Source organism: Dendrobium catenatum, unplaced genomic scaffold (genome assembly GCF_001605985.2).
Source record: "Dendrobium catenatum unplaced genomic scaffold, ASM160598v2 fragScaff_scaffold_211, whole genome shotgun sequence".
Classification (NCBI taxonomy): Eukaryota; Viridiplantae; Streptophyta; class Magnoliopsida; order Asparagales; family Orchidaceae; genus Dendrobium; species Dendrobium catenatum.
In genome coordinates, this window is record NW_021318673.1 from 1081909 (window position 1) to 1097494 (window position 15586).

The 15586-nt window shown below is 30.7% G+C and overlaps 1 protein-coding gene across 1 annotated transcript in view; it reads left to right on the forward strand.

Annotated features, from left to right (window-relative positions):
* Positions 1-7615: 7615 nt before the first annotated feature.
* The window catches only part of LOC110116496 (calcium permeable stress-gated cation channel 1-like), a 24248-nt gene continuing 16277 nt past the window's right edge, over positions 7616-15586 (forward strand). Inside the window, exons 1-3 of the mRNA XM_020850073.2 lie at positions 7616-7787; positions 7885-8069; positions 8793-9067. Of these exons, the coding sequence (XP_020705732.1) occupies positions 7616-7787; positions 7885-8069; positions 8793-9067 (632 nt within the window). The remainder of the gene's footprint in view (positions 7788-7884; positions 8070-8792; positions 9068-15586) is intronic.

A 15586-nucleotide genomic window follows, 5' to 3' on the forward strand; every position in this document is an offset into this window, starting at 1 on the left:
AAATTTTGTATGCCTAAAAAAAATAAGATTGATATCCTTAAATTGATCAAGTTATAAGCTTAAATTTTTTAAAATTAGATTTTTTAATGAAGTTCATTTTTGTATTGCTTTTGAAATTATGCCACTTTAAGATCAATTAAGTTAGGATTATCATATAGGCAAACAAATATTTCAAACAACGAACAAAATCAATTGATAGGATATGTTTTATTGATATCAAAATAATGGATAATACATTAGAACTCAGTTGATATCAATTCACAGCGGATCTTTTAACATAAAAACAAAAAACTAAAATAGTCACAAAAACTACTAAATTTATCACATCAAATCACAAGTGTTGGAAAAGTCATTCACAAAAGAAGTACAATTGTCATTCTGAGGGGCCCTGGTCTTGAGGAGGTGGCTAGTCAAAGATATTAAAATAGCTATTTATCATAGTCATGTTGGTTTTGACCAAGTTAAACTAACCTCAGATCCCGCCCTATCCTACAGATATTTATAATCCTACTGCGGTAGATGAGTCTCAATTTAATCAAAGCATTGATAAAAGTGGCTCTCTAGTCTGTCAACTAGTCATAGTCAGAAGCAGAAGTCAAGGTTTGGGCTCTTACTCCTTGAGTCCTCAAATTTAAAAAGTATCCCAAATCCTCCTTAGATATTTCAACTTTTTTCTTTATAACATAACTCCTAAACCCAATTTGATCAGTGCTAAAAGTCATATTGGCAAGGAAATAGTAGAAAGTTTCCTTATTGTGGGAGTGAATCAGAGCAAGGATAAAAGCAAATTAAGTATAGGCCAAAATTGACATTACTTGATAGATAATATTCTCTTGCAATAAAACTCTAGAAGGTGTGATTTTTGCTGAGACAAACATAGGAAAGGACTCTTCATTTATTTTGGACAGAAAATTTTCTTCGTCATTTCTAGAGGGTGGTCCCATAGCCAGTCTACCTCTTTTACTAGAGCTTTCCATTTACAGATTTGAAAAGATGAGAGGGACTAGAAAGGCTTTTGAAGTGTATAAAATTAGAGTTATAAAGTCTTCTATTTAAAGAAAAATGATCTTTCGTTCATATGAAAAGTGCTTTGTACCGTACGATGCTTGAGTTCATATGTATGAAATAAAATTTCATATGTACGAATCAATGCATAAGACTTTTCATAATCTTGCAAGTTACGAGGCATCCTTTTATACAAATTTTTTAACCAAATGATTGTATAGAAAATCAGGTGTTCTTCTGGGACAATCGATTATTTAAGATCATTTTAATGATGATTTGAATTGTCCCCCAATACAGAATGCCACATGTTCATATATACGAACTCCAGGTTCATACGCACGATCATAAATAATAACTGCTTCTATTCATATAACAGTCTATATATGTACATATGAATGAATACACATCGTCCATATGGCCTTGAGATCATACCTATGAACTGTATTGAAAACTAAAAATTATACGCAGACTGTTTACCCAATGATCGATACGCTACAGAATTTATCCAGTACGAAATGAATTTTGTACAGTATGAATAGTACACCTAAAATATTTCATACGATTGATCAAAACCATAAATTTAAATGTGAAAATATTTTAAAAACACACAAAACAAAAAGGCAAAAATCATAAAAACAAACATGAACATAAAATGACAAAAATAAAAAACACACAAATAAATCAAAACATAAAATATACAAACAAAAACATATTTCAAGGTTGCAAAAATTTTGATTAAGCATACAGATCATTCACACCAAGCCTTATTCTTAAATTACTGAAAGTATCAAAGACTAGTGTTTATGAAAAAATGTCTGCAAGTTGATTTTCAGTTGAAACATGATTTAATTCAATTTCTCCTCTGGATACATGATCCCTTATGAAATGATGACTGATGTCAATATGTTTCATTCTTGAATGTTGAATATAGCTTTTTGAAATGCATATGACACTAGTGTTATCATAATAAATGGGAATTGTGCCTATTGTTAATCCTAAATCAATCAATTATTATTTCAACCAAAGTACTTATGCCACACAACATTCTAAGGCAATATATTCAACTTCAGTAGTAGATAAGGCTATGAAATTCCATTTTCTAGAGGACCAAGAGACTAAAGAATTTCTAATAAATTGATATGTTCCAAAAGTACTCTTTCTATCAACCCTACAACCTACATAGTCTGAATCTAAATATCTAATTATTTCAAGTTAAGAATTGAACTTAGGATATCAAATTCCTAAGTTTTGAGTTCCCAAGAGATATCTAAAAATCATTTTCACAATTTTCAAATGTGATTCTTTTAGATATTATTGAAATCTAGCACACAAATAAATAATAAATATAATATCGGGTCTACTAGCAGTCAAGTAAAGCGAAGATCTAATAATTCCCCTAAATTTCTTTTTATCAACAAATTTTTCCTTTCTGTCTTTATCAAACTGAACTGAGGAACTTATTGGTGTACTAACAGGTTTAGCATTATCTATTTCATACTTTTTGAGAATGTCCTTAAAATACTTTGACTAACTAAGAAATGTTCCTTTCTTAAGTTGCTTAATTCTAAAACCTAGAAAGTAATTCAAATCTCCCATTAGGCTCATTTAAAATTCACTACTCACTATTTTAGAAAAATCATCACAAAGATTTTTAGTAGTAGATCCAAAGATGATATCATCAACATAATTTTGTACAATGAGTATATCATCTCCTAATTTCTTCAAAAAGAGAGTGGTGTCCATACCTCCTTTTTTAAAAGATCTTTAAGTAAAAAAGTTCTCAACCTGTCATACCATGCCCTAAGTGCCTGTTTCAATTCATATAATGCCTTTTTTAATATAAAACATGATTTGGGTACTTTGAATTTTTAAATCCTAGAGGTTGTTCAACATAAACATCCTTTTGAATTAACCCATTCAAAAAGGCATTTTTGACATCCATTTGAAACAATTTAAATCCTTTAAAATAAGAAAAGGCTAACAAAACCCTAATTGCTTCAAATCTCGCTATAGAGATAAACATCTCCTCAAAATCAATCCCTTCAATCTGATTATACCCCTTAGCTACCAATCTAGCCTAATTTCTAATAACAACTCCTGAATCATTCATTTTGTTCTTAAATACTCACTTTGTTCCAACTACACTTTGATCATTTGGCATTGCAATTAATTCCCAAACATTATTCCTTACAAATTGATTTAATTACTCTTGCATTGCTAAAATCACAAATTCATCCGAAAGTGCATGATCAATATTTATGGGTTTTATCATAGAAATAAAAGTAGAATAATTGAATGCTTTATTGAGTCCACACTTAGTCCTAACACTCTCACTAGGTTCACCTAAAATTAATTTCTTAGGGTAGTTTTTAGAAAATCTCAATTCTCAAGGCAATAGGTTTTTTAACTCCAAATTTTGATCCAAATTTATTTTTTCAATCTTTTAGGAGTTAATTTCTATCTCATCCTCTTCAACAATCGGCTCTTCCAAAATTCCATATTTATCAAATATAACATGTATGGTCTCCTAAAAAACTAAAGTTTTTTTTGTTGAATACTCTTTAAGATTTTCCAATGCTAGAGTATTTAAGAAAATTTTCTTCATCTGATTTTGGATCAAATTTTCTTAAGACAGATTTTCCATTATTAGGTATGAACACCTTACATCCAAAAACATGAAAATGAAGCAAATTAGGTGTTATCCATTTAAGAAGCTCATAGGGTGTTTTATTCAATTTTGACCTAACATTCACCCTATTCAAAATATAATATGTCGTGCTAACTGCTTCAGCCCAAAAATATTTAGGGAGTAAATATTCTGCCAACATAGCATAAGTAACTTCTATTAATGTTCTATTCATTCTTTCAACTACCCCATTCTTCTTAGGGGTTCTAGGTGCAGAAAAATTATGATTAATCTCTTTCTCCTTATAAAACTCCTTAAATTTTTCATTTACAACTTCACCACCATGATCACTTTGAATTATTAAAATCTCACATTCTAGTTTCCTCTGAATCCAAGTTTAAAAATCTCTAAACTCCACAAATAATTCACTCTTATGATTTAAGAATTTAACCCATGTGAATCTTGAAAAATCTACTATCCCAAATCCGTATACCTTCCCTCTAAGACTTATAGTTCAAACTGGTCCAAAAAGATCCATATGCAAAATCTCCAATGGTTTACTATTCTAAGATCCTTATTGGACTGCAAAGAGGAATTCATCTATTTTCCTAATTGACAAGCATCTCAAAGGTGATCGTTATTAAAGTCTAGTTTTGGTATACCTTTCACTAAGGTTTTTGGATAATTCTTCTAAGATTTTTCATGTTAGAGTGACAAAGTCTCTTCTGCCAAAGATATGACTCATCAGAAAAAGTTTTTAAACAAAAAGCAGTAGGAGTTTTGATACAATTTAAATATAGCATATAAACATTATTTACCCTTAAACAATGCAAAACATCAATACCATTTAGACTTAAAATGTAGCTAGTAGGAAAAAATTTTAATGCTTTATCCTTTATCATATAACTAGCTTATACTCAAAATATTATGCTTTAAGCCTTCAACTAGCAGCACATTCTCAATAAAATAGTTCTCAAGATTTCCAATCATATTTGATCCAATCACCTTCAATCACCTTTCTTGTGGTGTTATCTCCAAGTGTAACCATGCCTATAATTATGGCTTCCAGTGATTTAAATTTCTTAGTATCTCCAATCATATGCCTTGAGCAACCACTGTCCAAATACCATATGCTCTTATGAGGCCAGCATCAATTTTTCTTTGACTCACTCCTTGTAAGAAATTAGTGATCTAAGAAGATTGTTAATAGAATAAATATTTAAATCTTTTGACTCTGTAATTACAGTTATCTTAATATCATATGTAGTAGACAAATAACAAAGTATCTTATTAACCATTTCATCATTTATAAGTTCCCTACCAATTGCATGTAAAGAAGAGACTATTTGTGTGAATCTTGAGTACATGTCAAAAGTAGAATCATTGAGTTTCATGTGAAACAATTCATATTCATGCAACAAGATATTAAGTTAGGATTGAATAACTTTGTTAGTCCCTTATAAAATATATAAAGTCTATCTTATATGTCCTTTCCACTTTTACAAGTGGAAATCTGTATGTAATCTTCATATTTAAGTGCAAAAAAGAAACTGTTCAAATAATTTATGTTAAGTTGTGCTAATTCACTTTGTTCTACAACCAATCTGTAAAGGGAATTTCAACTCTAACTCCATCAACTAATGTAGTTAGTTTTGTTTAACCTTCTTGAACTAAGATCCACATAAGATAATCTAGTGACTGTAAAAATGTTAACATGCGTGTTTTCCAAAAATTGAAAGGAATATTGTCAAAAATGAGAGGTCTACTTATAAAGTAACCTTCTCGTGTATTTAAGTTTCCAAATTTAGCCATGGTCGTTAATAAAAATTAGTCTAAACTTATGGTTTTGAAATTAAGCTCTGATACCACTTGTTTAAACTTGTTGAATATTGAATAGGTTGTAGCTTATGTCCCAAACACTAACTAAAAAAGATGGGGGGTGAATTGGGACTTTTAAAAATTTTCACCTCTTCTTGGAATTTAAAAGTTTGAAACTAGTTAAAAAACTAAGTAAGTTAATGTTAAATTTTTTTTAAAAAAATAATTTTTTAACCAGAGAAAAATAAACTTGCAGAAATAAAGAGCAACAAAAATAAAGAAGACATAATAATTTATAGTGGTTCGATAAAACACGACCTACATCCACCCCCTCAAGCTACCACTTTAGGTATTGCACTATTACCACAAGTGTCTCTCCTTTTGCCCCCACAGCAAGGCGGAGAAGCCTTCACAAAACTCTCTTCCACCACTCCCATTACAGTAGAGAACCATTATCCTTTTACACTCTCCAAGTGTTGGCAGAGAACCGTCGGCTGTTCACACTCTGCAAGTGTAGGAAGAGAAACTTCATGCTTTTACACCTTCCAAGTGTAGGCAGAGAACCTTCATCTTTTCACACTCTCCAAGTGTAGGCAAAGAACCCTCATCCTGTCACACTCTCCAAGTATAGGTAGAGAACCTTCAGTTGTTCAAACTCTCTAAGTGTCAGCAGAGAACCAGATCCTTTTGAATAATCTTCACACGAGCAATCTAAAAAGATAAGAGAAAGATTGAGAAAACAGAAATCACACACAAAGATCCTTACCCTTGAGTAACGTAGTGATCCCTTCACGCTTCAAAAGGAAGAAATCTCTCTCAAAAACTTTCTGACACTCTCTCTTTCAATTGCCCTTTATTATTATCGAAGAAAGTTGACGAAAAGATTAAATGACAGTCATAACTGGACCTTTTATAAAAAAGAAGCAAACAACTGTCCAGAAAATTGCATTTTTCAAATTTGACTGTATAGGATCGTCCTGTATAATCATTTTTCATATGTATGTATAATTTAAAAACTATCATGTACGAACTCATTTTGAATTGGTACAATCTCTATTCATACCCAATCATCATATGTAAGGAATATGTTCGTCCAGTACAAATAGAAAATTTCAAAGTTTGTTTTTACAAATCGTTAGGACGAAACAAAATAGAGCCCATCATCCCGGTATGATAGGAAAATATTGTTAGTGCGAATAGTGTTTGAGGATGAACCAGAGAAGATCATCCTGGTATGAATAAAAAATATTATTTGTATGAATAGTGTATGAGGATGAACTAGAGAAGATCATCCTGATTCTAACGAGAAATATCATCTGTATTAATAGTGTTCGAGGATGAACTAGAGAAGATCGTATCGATACGAATGAAAAATATTATCCGTACGAACTTCACATTTATCAAAAATAGAGAAGATCATCCTGGTAATGAAAAATATCATCCGTACGATTTTCACATTCGTCAAAAATAGAGAACATCATCCCAGTATGAATAAAACAGATCATCTGCACGATCTTTACTTAGATATTTTTTTGCCATTTTCTGTTCGTTCCATTGCTCATTGGTGAAAATAGCTAACAACATCATTCTGTACAAAATGGTATCGTACTATACAATCAGTTAAAAAAATGAATTTTAAAACTCTGCCTTAGTGTGAGTATGTGCTGAGTTGTTATATATGAATATGATTAATTTTTGTAGTTAAAGAACTTGATGTTTATTTTTTACGTAAATTTATAATTATCGTCTTTGTCCCTCGATAGTTGTTGTGTTTCAATAATGGCAAGAAGATTTTTATTAGGAATTTAGATTATGGTTTTAACGCAGGTGATTTATGAAATTTCCAATTATGGAACTACTCATTTTATTTCTCTAAAGATCTAACAGAAATTGTAAGAGCGGATGCTAGAGAGAGAGAGACTCCAGTATTATAAAGAGAGAGAGCTTCATCTTATTTGAATTTTTTGATCTCCTTTTTCCCGTTAGGTTTGAATGGTGCTGGAGGGTCACCGGTCATCAGCCAATGATGATCGAAAAACCTCCATTCCTAACTCGGCGAGGTGTCCTAATGTTTTATATCAATGTGGATTCAAAAGAATGAGTTTTTTGAATTGGGAAGGCTTGCTGAAATAGAGACCAATTATCATCAATGAAGGTCGGCTAAGTATGGCGGAAGAACCAGTTTTAGTACTTGGTACAGGTAAGGAGGTATTTAAATCCCAAGATAAGAAGAATTCAGCTGTTCATTCATCTCCGAGCAGGAACATTTTGATGGAGATGGCCAATGATGCGGAGGCATCTTCTTCTATTGGATTAAACTTAAAGGTTAACAATTTACGTTTGTTGCTGAATATGGGGTGGAATTTCAAGCATTTCAAATTTGAATTTTGGACTGGTAATACAAGAAAAAGATTTGAATGTTGATGATGAATTAGAAATAAAATATGGTGGAATTACTAAAAGATCAGTACATGTCATGGAGACTGTTCTGAATGTGGAGGATAGAAAATTCGGCCCAGAAAATTATTTGTTGTCTAATAACCATATTAAAGTGAATAAGGTGGGAGCAGTTCATGAAGAGGAGGGTGATGTAAATGTTGTCAAGTTGAATATGGAGAAGGTAAGTGATAATGTTAAACTTCTCTAAAAGTCTCTTGTAGTGAAAGTATTTGGAAAATAAATTCCATTTTCTGTGTAGCATTGAATTGAGGAAACAATGGAGTATAATTGGATCTTTCCATCTCACCTCATTGGGTTTAGAATGGATTCTATGTTCATTTCAATCTTCTGAAATAATGGAAGAAGTTCTAAGTGGAGGTCCTTGGTTTGAATGGTCACCTCAATTTTTACCTACATCACTAAAAGGTTTATCATCACCAATCTGGATCCGGTTGCCTCATCTACCTCTCCATTGTTGGGATGAAAAAAATGTTACAAAGATTGTTATGAAAATTGGAGTACCATTGTTCTTGGACGGGAAAATGTTTAAACGGGGGAGATGAGAATTTGTAAGAGCTTGTGTTCGTATTAACCTTGACTCGAACTAGCTTATGGTGTTTGGATTGAGGGTCTTTTTGGAAAATTTTTACCAAAAAGTGGAGTATGAGAAAATCTCATCTTTGTGTTTCAAATGTGGAAAGATAGGGCACAAGGTAGAAATGTGTATGGAAGAAGTCAATGAAGATCAAAATAAAAATTTTAAGAAAGCCTTGAATGAAGGAAACAAAGACTTGGTTACATGTGAAATTTAAAAATAAAATGAGGAATTAGCTAAGGATCATTCTAGAGAATATAGTCCTTGGTTACATGTGAAATTTAAAAATAAAATGAGGAATAAGTGTAGAGTTCAATGGCTGTTCCAGTAGTTAAAAACCGTGCTCATGGTTTTATAGAGAAAGCTAATAAAATTGAAATGCTTTCTCATGAGGCTGAAAATAGATTGGAAGTGGAAACTTCATCAAATCCTATCTTGGATGAGCAGATATTATCAAATTCTGTGGTTGGGAATATGAAAGGGAATGAATTAAAGCTCATATTTCAGAATGTCCAACAGAAGAGCATACAAGAATACATATTTCTGGGACAAATAGAATTTTTGAAGCTGGATGGTGTAAAGAAGTACTTGTTGCTAATACTGTTAATGTTCTTAATCAACTAGGGGACGATGAATCAGGGAAAGGATATTAATATGGTGTGGTGGATAATGTTACAAATGCAATTCATCATGAAGAGATCTAGGAGAATAAGGTGGAGTCAACAATTCTGGATGATAGAATCGGAATTGTTTCTAATTCTAAATCTGATACCAGAGAAGAAGTTAATAAAAAGGTATGTACTCCTTTGTCCAAATCTAGGAATGTAAATTCTAGAGAAGAATTGTTTGAAGATGGGAAATTCCAAATACCATCCAATTCATTCCTTATTATGAAGAGATTTAATAAAGATACAAGGTTGTTTGGTCCTATTAAAGGAAGCCATAGAGAAAGTAAGATAGACATTCTTGGTGGCAGCATTGGAGCCGCTACTTTATTTAACTAGTAAAATGATTGATGAAAGGAAAGTTCATGGTTGCTCGATGAAGTGGTTGATGATGGTGGAGCTTCTTAAAGACATGCATTGTGGAGGTGTCAAGATTATAGGTTGTATCTTGACGATGTTCTATTTCCTTAATTTCATTTCTTTTAGCTTGTCTAGTAATCTTAATTTTTCTTTATTTACTTTAAGCATAAGGGTGGTATTTGGAAAAAGGATTTAGAATAATGGAAATTAAGATTTACTCTATCTATTATTTTTTACTCATTTGGGAAATCTGAGATAGTTATCAACCTCATGGGTTATTGTTTAATCTTTGATATCCCCTCTACCCCTATGGGTTTCAAATGATAAGTAGAGGGTCTTATTTTTATTTTGACATTTTCACTTTTCCTAATAGTTTTATTATACTCAAATTACTTGCTAAAAAGACCTTCTTTTACTTTGATTTAAAGGGAGTGTCTAGTAGTTGTCTTTGCTTGTAATAATTTCCTCTTTTACTTTAATGCTATATGCATTTTTAGAAAAGACAATTATGGAACTACTTAATAGACTTTTGATTCTTTTCATTGTTAATTTTTTAAGCACTTTAAAATATTGTATTAGAAGGAAGATATATTATCATTTTTTCCAAAGGCCTCTATCAAGTGCAAATTTTCATTTCATTTTGTCTCATATTGTAGGCTCATTTCTTTTGTCAAAGTTTTCTAATGCTATCTTGGATGTTTCCATCCAAGATTAATTTAAGTAAAATGCCAATTCTTTTTTTTTTTTTTTTTTTTTTTTTTTTTTTTTTTTTTGAGAAGATGCATAGAGCAAATTTATTGAAAATGAAAAAAAGAGCTAAACAAAGTTAAGATTATCACATTCCTCCTTCAACAATTTGAAGAACATGGGAGGAACGCTATTGATAATCAAGTTATTCCAAATATAATCACCCAACCTAGCATGGTTAGCTCAATAATCAGATAACTTATTACATCCTCTATTCAAAAATTGAAAAATGACTTGATTGAAATTCCTAAGAAAGAAAAAATCAAGTAATTCGGAATGATTACTTACAGCTAGGCCCTTCTTAAAAATGTCTTGGATGTGCTTCATAACATTCAAGTTGTCCCCTTCTATAATGATACCTTTAGCTTCATACATCCACTCTTGAGTAATCTAAATGCCAATTCATTGAATTGTAGCATTTTAGAATTTAATTAGCCCTGGTTGTTCTCCCTATGAGAAATAATGCATTATATTATGTCTATCTTTTTAATCATTAGAATAACTTCACTACTTTATAAGTTTTTGACTTTTCCAGCTAACTGCGAGTTTATAATCCTTATGTTCTCTAAAATATGTTCTTTTGTCACTTGCTTAAAGTGAAAGATAATTTCTTCATAGTAAAAAAATATATTTTTTATCCACACTTTTGATTAAAGTTAAGAAAGTTTAAGAAATCTATAAAACTATATTCACTTTTTTTAAATATTTTGCACTCATTTCTTTTAATTCAAATTAAAAAAATTTATTTTTCTCTAATATAAGTAATAGTTAGAATTACTTATAGGGATAAAAGTAATAATTTAATCTTTTTATCACATAAAATATAATTTAATTTTTAATAATTCAAATTCTTATATTTAAATATTTATTTGTGTGCATTTAATCCATCTGCAATAAACTAATTATCCTAAATCTCCTCTACAATTTATTCTTTTAAAAAATTATCTAAAAAATTTTAAGTGGCAATATTGCATCAGATTTTCATCTAAGTGATGAAATCCATTTTTGTGAATTTAACTAAGTTCCTTAAAAATATTTATTTACAATTAGCCTTTTCTTACATAATTAGGGAATTTGTTTTAACTGAAATTTTTGTTCACAAGATTTTGATAGGAAAGTAACCAACACAACATCTACTAAAAAACATAGAAAATGCAACAAAAAATTTTTGGATTAATGTGGAAAATTTTGAAATTAAAACAAAAATCACGAGCCACACAACACCATCAAATACACTAAAAAAATTTGAGGAATTTAAATGTATCTCATTCTTTATTGCTCTTTCCTTGTCGTTTTTTATTCCTTCCAGGAATATAATAGACAATGATACAAAAACAAAACTAAACAAGGGTACAATACTACAAGTTAAACAAGAGAAATGAGAATTATAAATTTCCAGCCCTACTTAGAACATTGCGCCACCATATTTTTAGCGACACAAGACTCCACTCTATGTCTCCAGTCTAACTAAAAAAGTAATAGCATCCAAATCTAGAGCAATGTGACACTCCTCTCTATATCTTTTTCCAACCTGACTATAAAAGGCCACAATGTTGTAGTGAAAAGGAAAAAAATTGAATTCATAACTCTAAAACCCAAGCACATAGAGGACCCTTGAAACTCCCTAACGCTTTTAACCAAGATAATTGACATCCCATACAGTAATGCAACTTGATTTATTAACATAATCAGATTTAACACAGAGATAAAAAAAAATTGTATTTGTGAATAAGATTTTTCTATTTTGTAAAATAAATTACCCATTTTATTAAAATTCTAATAATTCAATATAAAATCCACTAATAAACTATTACTTATCTTATGGCCTAAACTAAATTCTAACTCTGAATACTATCAAAAAAATTTTATTCTTTTTTAAAATAAAAAACAAGTTATGTCATGTGAAAGCTATAAGCATGTTCTAACTTTTGAACACTCATCATAAGCTTTATGTTTAAATGTGATCAAACATAGAGCCATATATGATGGTCGATAGCTCTTAAAAATTTTTTATTGATAGGAATCTAATTAATTTATAACTTCATATCAAACTAAAGTTTGAGGAAAAAAAATTTGCATATGGGTAATATAAGAACAAGCCAAAGCAATAGACAATTGTTTCCTTCTTTATAGGCCAAAAGCTTATTATTGATAATATAGACCCAATACTTATGGTTTTAATGATAAAAAACATTATTGGTTTTTTTACTATTCTATTTGAATCTATGGCATACGTATTTTTCCATACTCAGTAACATTTCAAGATCACATCTCACTTGCAACCATGGTAAGATCAAAACTGGGCAGATTAAGAATAAATTTCATATTTTTTATTATTTTTATATTTTTTTCCTTTCTTGAGTCAAATAAGTATTATGGTGGATCCTAAAGCTAAGTCACCTTGCACATAAAAACTTAGGGAGTGAGTTTGTGAGTTAAAAAGTTCTTCTTCTTAACTAATCATGCAGTACGATTTATAAAATACTGGATGATCCAATTCATACATATTGATTTGTTATAATCATGAAAATAGTAATAAATTGTAATTTATTTCTTTTTTTAAATTCAATTTTTTTCTAATAGTATAGTAATGATATTTATCATACTGTATGATATAAGGAAATCATGCCTAAATTGACCCTATGATTAGGAATTTAATTATGGTTATATTATTCACACAAATCACACAAAACAATCAGAGATGATCTTACTACATGACCTGATTCCTACATGTTATGATAACTAAATATCGCCTATCGTACTGGATGATTAGCTATGTGTTTGTAATAATAATATTTGATGAGGTTCTAAATAATTCTGTATGATCAATATAAACATGTAAACTGATCATTTAGTTGGTTGTAGTTCATACTATCTAAAATTACTAATTTGAACTAATTGTATAGTATGATCTTGGATCATACTGGATGATCAAAGATGCCAGATTAAAATTTTGGGCTTTCTAAGAGGCTCTCTATTTAAGCTTTCCCACAGTCACCTGAAATGACTTTTATCTACTAAGTGTCTTGAGAGAAAGCATAGAAAGGGAGTAAAGCAGTGCTTTGGGAAAAAAGAGAGGGAGAATTGTTTGTGAGCGAGAGTTGTGAGGGATTCACAAATTTACTCCATGTATGGCTCTTCCTTATCTTTTTCAAGATTTTTCCTTGATTCATTGGTGGCTCTAAGGAGACATTCTAAAGAACTAGCTCTTTGTTCTTTGCCATATAAAGGAGGGAGAAAAAGGATTATGGGTTCTTTTCCATCTCCTGGAGGGAGAAAAATTATTCCAGTTTCTTTGCCTTTGCTAGGAGGGTGAAATAGACTAAGGTTATTTACCACGTAGGGTTGATTGAAGAGAATTTTTAAGGGCTTGTCCACCTTACATTGGGGGTAAAGGTGTCACACTACTTTTAGTGTAGTTCATGAAATGGAGGGTTTTAGGGAGTGGACATAGGTCAGGTTAGATCGAAACACTATAAATTCTAGTGTGTTTATTCGTATTATTTTCTACACTTTAGTTTTTCTGTGATTAACTGTATGATTGAAAATTTTGATTTTCTTGTTATTATGAAATGAACTCGCTTCAATATCAACAGGTAAAAAAATGCCTATTTATAAATACTGAAATAAGTTATAAAAATATTTTCTTTTTCTGAATAAATTTTTAAATTACATTTTTTTTTTTTTTTTTGTAAATGCAAATAGCAATTGGCATTAAGAATAAAGAAACTAGTTACAAGAAGCAAAGGCCTCACATTCCTTCTTAATTAATTTAGACAATTTAGAAGGAATGTTGGCAAAAGAAAAACTATCAAAATAAAAGTTAAAGCTTAAAGCTAAAGTAGCACAACCATCCGCTACTTTATTATAATCTCTATGAGTATGATTAAAGAAGACTTTATTAAAATCATTGAGGAAAGGAAGATATATTCCTTCATATCTCGTGTTAGGATGTGTCTTGAGCTTATTCAAAGAAGATTGAATAAAATTTATGATATTTATGTTGTCACCTTCTATGATAATACCTTTTGCTTCAAACATCCAAGGTTGTATGAAATCCTTAAGGATTAACACAGCATCAAGTTCAAGTTGAGAAATATCCCAATGAGTCTTCTTTTTGCCAAATGCCAATAAAAGTCTTCCTTTGTGGTCTCTAAAAATACCACCAATTCCACCTTGATTTGTCTTTAATAATGAAGCATCAACGTTAATTTTGATCCAATCTAGAGGTGGAGGGTGCCAAGATTTTGAAAATTCTCTTAGGAGATTAGCGCCCCAGTTATCTAGATTAGGAAAAAGACATTGCTTTGCCATAAAGAGTACATTGGCTGCTACAAAAGAGCTTTAAGAAACTGAATTACCATGGACCAATTGGTTTCTATTTTTCCATGAAAGGAAAACGGCTGTGAGATAGATTTTCACCATGTTTGGAAAACGAGAAGAGAATTTCCTTAGTTCTTCAAGGCAATTTTCAAGAGAATGAAATAAAGGAATAAAGAAACCCCATTTCCTTATAGTATAAATAATCTCTCTAAAAAATTTGCAATGAACTATTATGTGCTCATAATTTTCAATCATATGACAACCTCGTGGACATTGATCATTTTGGATGAGCTTCGTGTATTTGAGAAATTCAAATGTTGGAATAGCAAATTTGCTCAATTTCCACCAAAAAAGTTCAACTCTAGGATTAAGCTTCATTACTCTTATCCAATTAGTAAAATCGTAATCAATTTCTTTAGAAAGAAATTTTTGTGATTCTTCATATGCCATAGCTGTTATAGACTTACCATTGTGAATAAAAATGGTATTTAAGAAGTCTTCATCAGCTACACAATCAAGTTTAACTTGAAGAATTAAATCTGTAAGATCTGCATTAAAAAATTCCAGCAACTTATCTTTATCCCAGGTTCCTTTGCTTAAGATAAAAGTATCCAGATTCAGCTCATTGAGATCTACAGAAGCAGCTAGTGTAGGCCAGGAATTTAAGCTCTTGTCTAATAACCAAATGTCATTCATCACATTTATCTTCTTCCCGTTCACCACATTCCATTTAACAATTGGATTTACATATTTGGCTCCATTATGAAGGATTTTCCAAGTTGATGATCCAGCTTTCTTTAGATCAAAGATATTATCACCATATTTAGTAATAATATTTCTATGAAGTAGACTATTGGGAAGATGAGTAAATCTCCAAGCAAGTCTTGATCTAAGAGGACCTAGCCGTTGGACGGCTGAATGAATACCCAATCCACCTTTAGATTTTGGTTTACATAATACATCCCAAGCAACATAGTGTAAACCTTTCTTCCCTCCACTTTTATGCCA